We start from the raw sequence: 10,000 nt of genomic DNA on the forward strand, positions 1-10,000 counted from the left end.
TCTCTCTCTCTCTCTCTCTCTCTCTCTCTCTCTCTCTGCAAAAGAGATAATTAATAAAACTAATAAAAATTAATGAAATGTAAAAGATATGCACTTCCAACTCAAAAAAAAAAAAAAAAAAAAAAAAATCTCTTGTGGTTATCATTTTCTCTCTCTCTCTCTCTCTCTCTCTCTCTCTCTCTCTCTCTCTCTCTCTGCATAAGAGATAATTAATAAAACTAATAAAAAATAATGAAATGTAAAAGATATGCACTTCAACTCAAAAAAAAAAAAAAAAAAATCTATTGTGGTTATCACTTTCTCTCTCTCTCTCTCTCTCTGTCTATGCCTGTGCCTGTGCCTATGCTTATGCCTCTCCCTCTCCCTCTCGTTTGAATGAAATGTAAAAGATATGCACTTCTAACTCAAAAAAACATCTCTTGTGGTTGTCACTTTCTCTCTCTCTCTCTCTCTCTCTCTCTCTCTCTCTCTCTCTCTCTCTCTCTCTCTCTCTCTCTCTCTCTCTCTCTTTCTCTCTCTCTCTCTCTCTTCACCCCCCACCCCCCTTTCTCTCGGCCAAAGGGCGCCTCGTTCCTCACCTCTTCCATAACATGATCAACCCGAAGGCCCCTGATCCCTCGTTTTTCCCTCGGGTCCATCTCTTCTCCCTAGGCTGGTATATATTTGGGGGGAGGGGGGGCCTCCTCCTTCTCCTGCTCCTCCTCCCCCCTCCTACCCCTCCTTCGAAAATATTACCCTTTATCTGTCTTTATGGCCTCCCGCAAGAACCCTCCCACTACCCCCCCTTCCCCTTCCCCCTCGGGTCTCCGCCATCTTTCATACAATTTGGCGCCAATATTTCCAGCTTTTTTTTTTTTTTTTTTTTTTTGTCTCTCTCTCTCATCCTGTTTCGTGGGTGTTGTGTCCGTCTTTTTTCTCTCTTTTCTTCATGTTTTTTTTTGCGGTTTCTGATTGCTTTTCTTCTTTTTCCTCACATTTTCTTTTTTTTGCTTTCGTTCCCTCCCGCGTCCTCAGCCACCTTCTCTAGCGCCTTCAGCCCCACCTCTTCTTCTCCTTCTTCTGTATCTTCTCCCTCCTTTCCTTTTTCCTCTTCCTGTTCTTGTTGTTGTTGTTCTTCTTCTTCTGCTTCTTCTTCCTCCTCCTCCTCTTCCTTCTCCTCTTCCTCTTCCTCCTCCATCACCACCTCCTCCTCCACCTCCGCCTCCACTTCCACTTCCACTTCCACCTCCACCTCCACCTCTTCCCTCACATCCCTCCTCTTCCTAACCGAGGCTGTAAACTTGTTGTGCCTGTCATTGGCTGTGTTGTCGGACATCACTCTCCGTCTCGCGCGTTCTAGAAGGTGATATGTCTTCGAGAAGGCTCTTCCTTCCGTCTCCCTCCCCTCCCCCTATTCCCCCTTCCCCTCCCCCTCCCTTCGCTGGCCGACCGACGTCCAGTGGGAGTCGCCGCTGGATACTTTAGCCCCCTGTGCTTGAGCTGCTTCCTTCTCTTCTTGGATGGGGGGGAGGTGGAGTGGGGGAGGGGGGAGGTGAAGGAGGGGGAGGGGAAGGTGAAGAAAGGAGAGGGGGGAGGTAAAGGAGGGGGATAGGGAGGGGGAGGGGGAGGGGAAAGGGGGAGGGTGGAGGGGGATGGGGAGGAAGAGGTGGAGCAGGAGGAGGTGGAGATGACAAAGGAGGAAGAAGAGAAGCAAGAAAAGGAGAGGAGGAGAAAAAATAACAAAAAAAAAGAAGCCGATGATGATAATGCTGAAGAAGAAGAAGAAGAGGGGGAAGAGGAAGAGGAAGGAGAAGAGGAGGAGGTACCAGGAGATTTATAATGGCCAAAGGAAGAAAATTGCTCCCTCTGGAAATTACGTTACTCTGGATCTTTACCGCTGACGATGTCCCGGCCTCATTCTTTACCCTTCCTTACCTCTCTCTCTCTCATTCTTTCTTCCTGTCTCTCTCATTCTTTCTTCCTATCTCTCACTCTCATTTATTCTCCCTATATCACTCTCTCATTTTTTTTTCTCTCTCTCTTTCTTTCTTGCTATCTATCTATCTCATTCTTTATTGTTGTCTCTCTCTTTATCGCTCTCCTTCATTCACTTTTAGTTCAAGTAAATTATCCTTTTTTTCTGACCGTCGTTCTTTAGTGTCAACTTGTCAACCCAAAAAAAGACAAAGAAAAAAACAAAGAGGAAAAAAATGACTCAACTCCTTCTTCGTCTCTTTCCCTCTCCCCCTTCCTCCCCCTCCTCCTCCTCCCCCTCCCTCCTCCTCCTCCCATCTCCCCTATCTCTCACCATCTCCCTATCCTCCCCCTTATTCCTCTCCCCGCCTTGAGTTTTGGCGCGAAAATTCCCACTTGATCCTCCGTGCCGAGCGGACTGTCAGACGCGGGTAAAGCCTCGCTTCAACTTCTCTACGGGGTCACAAAACAGCGCAGACGGCGGCAGCGGCGGGAGTACCGGAGAGAGGGAGAGGGTGAAGGAGAGGGAGAGGGTGAAGGAGAGGGAGAGGGAGAGGGGCAGAGGGAGAGGGTGAAGGAGAGGGAGAGGGAGAGGGAGAGAGGGAGGGAGAGGGAGAGAGAGAGAGGGGCAGAGAGAGAGAGAGAGAGAGAGAGAGAGAGAGAGAGAGAGAGAGAGAGAACGAGAAAGAAAGAAAGGAAAAATGAAAGAGAAAAAAGAGAAAGAAAGCGAAACAGACAGACAGAAAGAGAGAAAGAGACGGGGGGGGGGCATATACATGTCCCGAAAGTGATTTTGATGGTCTAAGTTACGGCGGCCGGAATACTCGCAGGGAGTGAATTCCCCTGAATATACCACTCACACGGCCTTAGGGGGTGTAAATGTGTAGGTTTGTGTACATTTTCTCTCAACCTCGAACTTTGGGGGAGAAAGTGATGTGTTCTCTGTCGCTCCTCTTTATTTGCGGTTCTTCTGTTTTTGTTTTTGTTTTGTTTCGCTATGGGTGGTATTTGTTATTGTTATCATTATTATTGTCATTATCATTATCATGATTGTTATTATTATAATTTTTATTAGATCATTAGCATTATTATTGCTACTTGCTTGTAGTTGTTATATCTTAACCTTTGTCCGTTTAACCTATCACTATTTTTTCTCGTATAGAATAATAAGAAAAACATTATTGGCATCTTAATCATTCTATTCTATTAGAGCTTTTGTTTCTCCTCCCACTCTTTTCCTCTCTTTCCGCCTCCCTCCCCCTTCCTTCCTATTCCTCCAGTTTCGTCCCCTCTTCCTATCCCTCTTCTCCCTACTCTGTTTTTTCCTCTCCTCCTCTCCTACTTCTTCTTCTTCCTCCACTTCCGTCCCTCTGTTTCCTCTTCTTTCCCTTCCCCCTCCTCTCCCTCTTCCTTCCCCCATTTTCTTCTTCTTCCTCCTCTACCTCCACCACCTCTACCTCCTCCTCCTGCTGCCGGTGCTGGTGCTCCTCCTCTTCTTCTTCCTCCTCCTCTTCTTCTTCTTCTTCTTCTTCTTCTTCTTCTTCTTCTTCTTCTTCTTCTTCTTCTTCTTCTTCTTCTTCTTCTTCTTCTTCTTCTTCCTCCTCCTCCTTCTCTTTTTCCTTCTCCTCCACCTCCACCTCCGCCTCCTCCACCTCCTCCTCCTTCCTCGATAAGAATGATAAACAACGCAATGTCGGGCCACCGCATCAGGACATTAGGTCATGGCGAACAAATTAATGACCTTGTGAGAGAGGAGCTATATGTTTATTTGTGTGTGTGTGTATGTGTGTGTGTGTGTGTGTGAGTTGTGTGTGTTGTGTGTGTGTGAGTCCGTGTGTGTGTATGTGGCGGATTGTGTGTCTTTGTGACTGTGTATGACTGTTTACATATACGTCAACGTCCGTGTACGTTAAACGTTACGGACAGATGATGTTTACTCACTCATAACCCCCCACTCCCCATCCTCATCCTTCCAACCCCCCCTCCCCATCACCCCCTCCCCATCTCCCTCGAGTCCAGGATGCTCTACCGGAGTTGAGGGAAAATGGAATAAGGAAAAGCACCTTGTTGCAATTTTTCCCCTACTTTTTAGGGGATATTTTTTCGCTCTCTCTTGGGGGAGAAAGGGGGAGAGGCGGGGTCGGGGAGAGGGGAGGCTGGTAGGGAGGTGTGGGGTAAGAGTAGGGTTCAAAGGGTAGTAGGGAAGTTGATGGCAGTGGGGGAGAGAGAAGTAGGTAGGTAGGTAGGTAGGGAAGGAGGGAGGGAGAGATGGTGGGAGGGAGGGAGGGAAAGAAGGGAGGGAGGGAAGGGAGGAAGGGAGGGACGGGAGACAAAAGAAGTAGGAAGAGGGAAGAAAAAGGGAGGTTTGGCGGGAAGGGGGAAGGGGGAAGAGAGAGGGAGGGGAGGTAGGAAGGAGTAGGAGGTGAGAGGGGAGGGGGGAGAAAGGTGTGTTGTGGGGAATATTTATTTGACTTTGAATATGGATGCGAGAAGCTCTTGTTTACTGGGTGTTGTAAGGTCTTGTGAGAATCTTTGTGTCTTTAGCTTGTCTCTTGTGTCTTTCTTGCTCTTTCTTCTGCAGTTATATATATGTATATATCTTGCTTTTCTTTCTCATTCTTACCCGTTTTTTTATTTTTTATTAATCTTTATTCTTAAAATCATTCCGGTTTTCAATCGTTTGCTATCCCTGTTACCACCATCGTCATTATTGCTTTGCCTATCATCATTCTTATCATCATCACCATCTTCATCCATCACACCCACCGTCATCATCATTATTACCATAATTCTCCTCATTATCATCCTTATCGTTTTTCTTATAGTCACCATTTTTATCTATAATCTATAATCTATCACAATCCACATGTTCTTGAAAGCAAAGAGTTCTGTATCATTTATCACGCTATTCTTTACTCTATTCTTTAATTGCTGTTGCATCTGGCATTCGTTACCTTGTAATTCGCATTTGTCTTTGTCAATACTATAGTTATCAATATGTTGTTATTGTTAGCGTTATCGCCATTTCTATCACTATCTGTCATTATCACTATTACTTTTGTTGTCATCATTATCATAATAACAATAGCAATAATAGTTATGATAATAAAATTATAATAATAATGGTCATAATAATAATGATAATAACAATGATAACAATAATAACAATAATAAATAATGATAAAGATAATAATAATAATGATAATAATAATAATCATCATTATCATCATCATCCTTATCATTATAAAGGTAATGGTAATAATGATGATGATAATAATAATAATAATAATAATAATGATAATAATAATAACAAAACAACAGCAACAACACGGACAACAATAATCATAATAATGATAGTAATAATAATGATAGTAATAATAATAATAAAGATAATAACAATAGTTAGAGTAGTTGAAGTATTAGTAGTAATGATAACAATGATAATAACAATAATTATAACAATAAAGAATAAAAATGATAATAATAACATCTATGATAATAATGATAATAATAACGATAACAATATTAATGATAATAATAATAAAGATAACAATTTTGATTATTATCGTCATCACTATCATTATCCTAATTATCATTACTATTATTACCATTATTACTCATTTCATTATCATTACTGTTATTGTTATTATTCTTATTATTATCATCATTCTTATTATTGTTATTATCATTACCATTATCATTATTATGATTATGATTATTATTATTATTATCATCATTATTCTCATTATTCTTTTTATTATTAATATCATCACTACTATCATTACCATTTTCATCATCATTCTTATTCGCATACACGTAAAAAGTATTTTCTAAATCATCTTACATAAATCACCCTGAAAACAATCACACACAAAGACACAAGTACTAACAATTACGAAAATAAACATCCAGATCCCCCCCCCCCCCTTCCTAAAAAAAAGAAAAAATGGCGTACCCATCCCAACAGACACAGACACACAAAAAACAAAAAAACAAAAACAAAAACCACCATAACTCAACTCTATCATCAATCACCTCCAAACCAACAAAAAAAGAAAAAAAAACATGAACAATAACACTCACAAAAAAAAAAAAAAACTCAAAGAAAAGACGACGGAGTACTTACAAGGATGCGCGGGAGAATAAGGAAACTCGAGGGTAGGTATCCTCGGCGAAGAACCCGGATGTAGGCTCGGCGGGCAGTGGTAGCAGAACATGCTGGAACCTGTGAGAGAATTTTGAATGGATGAGAGACGAGCATAAATGGGGTTGGTGATTATAATAATAAAAACAGGAATGATAATGATGTCAGTTGTGATATTATTTGTTGTATTTTATGGTATGTCTTAGATACTGTCCATTTTATTTTTTTTCTAATTTTCTAATAAATACTTTTGAAAACCGGGCTTCAGGATCGTCTGTATTCTATGATTTGAATTTTAAAAATGTCATATTCCGTCTATTTGTCTGTTTTAAAAACGATTTTTGATTGTTTTCATTTGTTCAGCGATTTTATTCATTCTGTTTCGGTTATTCTTTACATTATTACTATTACCATTATTTTCCCTGTATATTTTTTTGGGATATGAGGTAGTGGAGGTGTGTGTGTGGGGGGGGGGGGGTAAATCTGCTTGCAATGTAATGTGATTGAGATGCAATCACCTCCACTGTAAATATGATTTCCTGATATTAACATAATTGTTATTTCGCGGCGTTGCTGTTATCACCTCACTCATAATGGCAGCAATATTGATGAAATTAGTTTGGTGATCTGTATGATTCACACTTTTTGTTTCATATTTTTCTTCTTCTTCTTCTTTCTTTAAGAAGTTTGCGGTTTGGTCTAATCTTTCCTTTTCTGTATCTCCTCGTCAGGAAGGAAGGAGAAAGATGTTGTATGAAGCAGGAGGGAGAGAAGGAAGTATTGAGGAAGGGTGATGATGGTGAGGGCAATAATGACGCTAATGATAATGTCGATAAGAAAAAAATGATAATGTGGAAATGAGAAGTAGTAGAGATGATGATAATCGTGATGATGATGACAATGATAATAACAGTTACAACAATGATAATAATAGTTACAACAATGATAATAATTATCATTATTTTCATTATAACATCAAGAACAATACTAGTGATAATAATAATCATGATGATAATAATAACGTTAGCAATAATCATGATAGTAACAATAATAATAAAATATCATCATCATAAAAATAGTAAGAACAAAAAAATGATAATAATAGTCGCAAAAATACTAGTAAAATTCAAGGTTTATGACAACCCTAAAAACAACAAAAACAACACATATGAATAACAACAATACACCCCCCCCACTCTACCATCACCATCCTCAAAAAGAAAGAAAGAAAGAAAAAGGATAATTAAAAAAAGGAAAAATCTCAAAATAAACAACAAACCCACAGAAAAGTCCACGTTAATAAGATTGTCCGACGAGCGACCAGGCCCAAAGCGACAGGAAAATAAGGGAGACGAGAGAGGAGCCATAAGAACGGCGAACAAAAGAGCATCGGCGACAAGGTATGTCTCCCTCACGCCGTTCTTGTCTCGGCGGTTGTGGCGATGGCGGGAGCTGGCTGGCTGGCTCGGGAGGGAGTTTGTCTGCGTCTCTAGCTGTCTCTCTCTGTCTCTTGCTCGCTCGGTCTCTGTCTCTCCGGCTGTGTCTCTCTGGTTGTGTCTCTTTCTGTCTCTTGCCCGCTCAGTCTCTGTCTCTGTGGTTGTGTCTCTTTGTCTTTTGCTCGCTCGGTCTCTGTCTCTCCTGCTGTGTCTCTCTATCTCTTGTTTGCTGTTGTTTTTCTCTCTCTGTCTATCTCGGATTTTTATGTCTCGGTCGTTTTCTCTCTGTCTGACACTACTCTCTCTATCTGCCTCTGGTTTCACCTCTCTCTTTCTCTATCATCTCTCTCTCTCATTTTCTCTCTGCCCCTCCCTTACTTCCTCCCTCCCTCCCTCTCTCCCTCTCTCTCTTCCTCTCTCTCTCTCACTCTCACTCTTTCACTCGCACCCCCCCCCCTCTTCCTCCTTCTCCTGAGAGTCAAAGATCCTTCAGGTGACACATAAACTTTCTTAGTTTCAGACCTAGGTGTAAGGTGGGGTGGGGGTGGAGGGTGGGGGTTGGGGGGTTGATGGAGGTGAAAGGGGGAAGTTGAAAGAAGAAATTATGTTTCCCTTATCTGTCTGATAAATGTGATTGTAATAGTACCGAAGGTTGTACTGATAATAACAATGATAATTGATAATGATACTAGTAGTAATGATAACAGAGAGTGAGTGAGAGTGAGAGTGAGAGAGAGATAGAGAGAGATAGAGAGAGAGAGAGAGAGAGAGAGAGAGAGAGAGAGAGAGAGAGAGAGAGAGAGAGAGAGAGAGAGAGAGAGAGAGAGAGAAGAGAAGAAAAACAAGATATATCAACCGGACTTATTCGAATATCTTTATAGCGACATATTCTATTATCTTTCTCTCTCTCTCTCTCATTCGCTCATTCTAAGGGGGGGGGGGGGGGCGGAAGTCTCTGTTATTCTCCTTCTATTTCTTAGCATCATTCCCCGAGTTTTTGTTTTAATTATTTGTATCGTCCTTGTTATTCTTGTTGTCTCTATCTCTTTTCCCCTTCCTCTTTCTTTTCTGTGTTTTCTCTCTCGCTTTCTCCTTTCTTTTTATCTCTCTCACTTTCTCTTTCTTTCTTTCTCTCTTTCTTTCTCCCTCTCTTCATCTCTCACGCTCTCTCTCACAATTTTCTATCATTCTCGCTCTCTTTCTCTCTCACTATCTATATATCTATCTCTCCCTCTCTCACAGGAACAAACATTAAAAACAGATTCATATTAGTACAAAAAACACACAAACATGGAAAAAAAAGCTAAAACACGTAAGCTAAATGAGCCAAACAGACAAACAAACAAACATAAACACCCGCACGTCTGTACAAAATCAGACACACGCACGCGCACAATCACAATCACAATTACAATCACAAACACACTTAGGATAGGAGGGGATGGGGTTGGTGGGGGGATGAGAATCGAGGGAGGGAGGGAGGGAGGGGGAGGTGGCAACGGAGAAGGTAGGGGGAGGGGGTGGGGGAGGGGGAGGTGGCAACGGAGATGGTAGGGGGGAGGGGGGAGAAGGGAGGGGTAGGCGTGCGCTTGCGGGGTTTAAAATGATGTTTGCATTACAAATGGTCTAATTAATTCATCACGTTTCCCAGTCAACAATCAGCCACTCTGTCATCCGCCGCAATTTACTCGGCAGGGGGGAGAGGGAGGCAGGGGGGAGAGGGAGGCAGGGGGGAGGGGGGAATTGGGGTGGGGGCGGAGGGAGGGAGGAAGAAGAGAGAGGAGGGCAGGGGCATGGGGGTATAGAGGAGGGGGAGGGAAGGAGGGAGGGAGGGAGGGAGGGAGGGAGAAGGGAGGGAGGCAAGGGCAGTGGGGGGGGGGAGTAGGGAGAGGGAAGTGGGGTTTGGTGAAGGGAGGGATGGAAGCAGATAGTGGGAAGAGGGAGGCAGGCACTGAGGGAGGGAGGGGGGTTAGGTGGGGGTGGAGGGGCAGGGTGATAATGTTGTTGTCTATCACACCTTCTACCCCTCCCCCTCTCCCTCATTTTCCCAACTGTTCTCTTCTGTTTGTCTATTTCCTTTTCTCTTTCTTGCTTTCTCTCTCTCTATTCCGTGCTCTTCTCTCTCTCTCTCTCTCTCTCTCTCTCTCTCTCTCTCTCTCTCTCTCTCTCTCTTTCTCTTTCTCTTCCACCTTCTCTCTCTCCCTCTCTCTCTTTCCTCTTCTCTCTGTCCCTCCCTCTATCTCTTCTTCTCGTTCTCTTTCCCTTCCTCTCTCTCTATTTCTCTATCTTTCTTTCTTTCTCTTTCTCTTTCTCTCTCTCTGTCTCTCTCTCTCTCTCTCTCTCTCTCTCTCTCTCTCTCTCTCTCTCTCTCTCTCTCTCTCTCTCTCTCTCTCTCTCTCTCTCTCTCTCTCTCTCTCTCTCTCTCTCTCTCTCTCTCTCTCTCTCTTCCCCCCTTCTCTCTCTATCC

The 10,000-nt window shown here is 42.6% G+C and overlaps 1 protein-coding gene across 1 annotated transcript in view; it reads right to left on the minus strand.

Moving 5' to 3' along the window:
• Window positions 1–10,000, minus strand: part of Drgx (Dorsal root ganglia homeobox) — a 91,937-nt gene that overhangs the window by 31,306 nt on the left and 50,631 nt on the right. The window contains exon 2 of the mRNA XM_086531013.1: window positions 6,080–6,178. Within this exon, the coding sequence (XP_086387139.1) occupies window positions 6,080–6,178 (99 nt within the window). The remainder of the gene's footprint in view (window positions 1–6,079; window positions 6,179–10,000) is intronic.

This window comes from Penaeus japonicus, unplaced genomic scaffold (assembly GCF_977035675.1).
Source record: "Penaeus japonicus unplaced genomic scaffold, GWHDUDI00000001_assembly GWHDUDI00000003, whole genome shotgun sequence".
Classification (NCBI taxonomy): domain Eukaryota; kingdom Metazoa; phylum Arthropoda; class Malacostraca; order Decapoda; family Penaeidae; genus Penaeus; species Penaeus japonicus.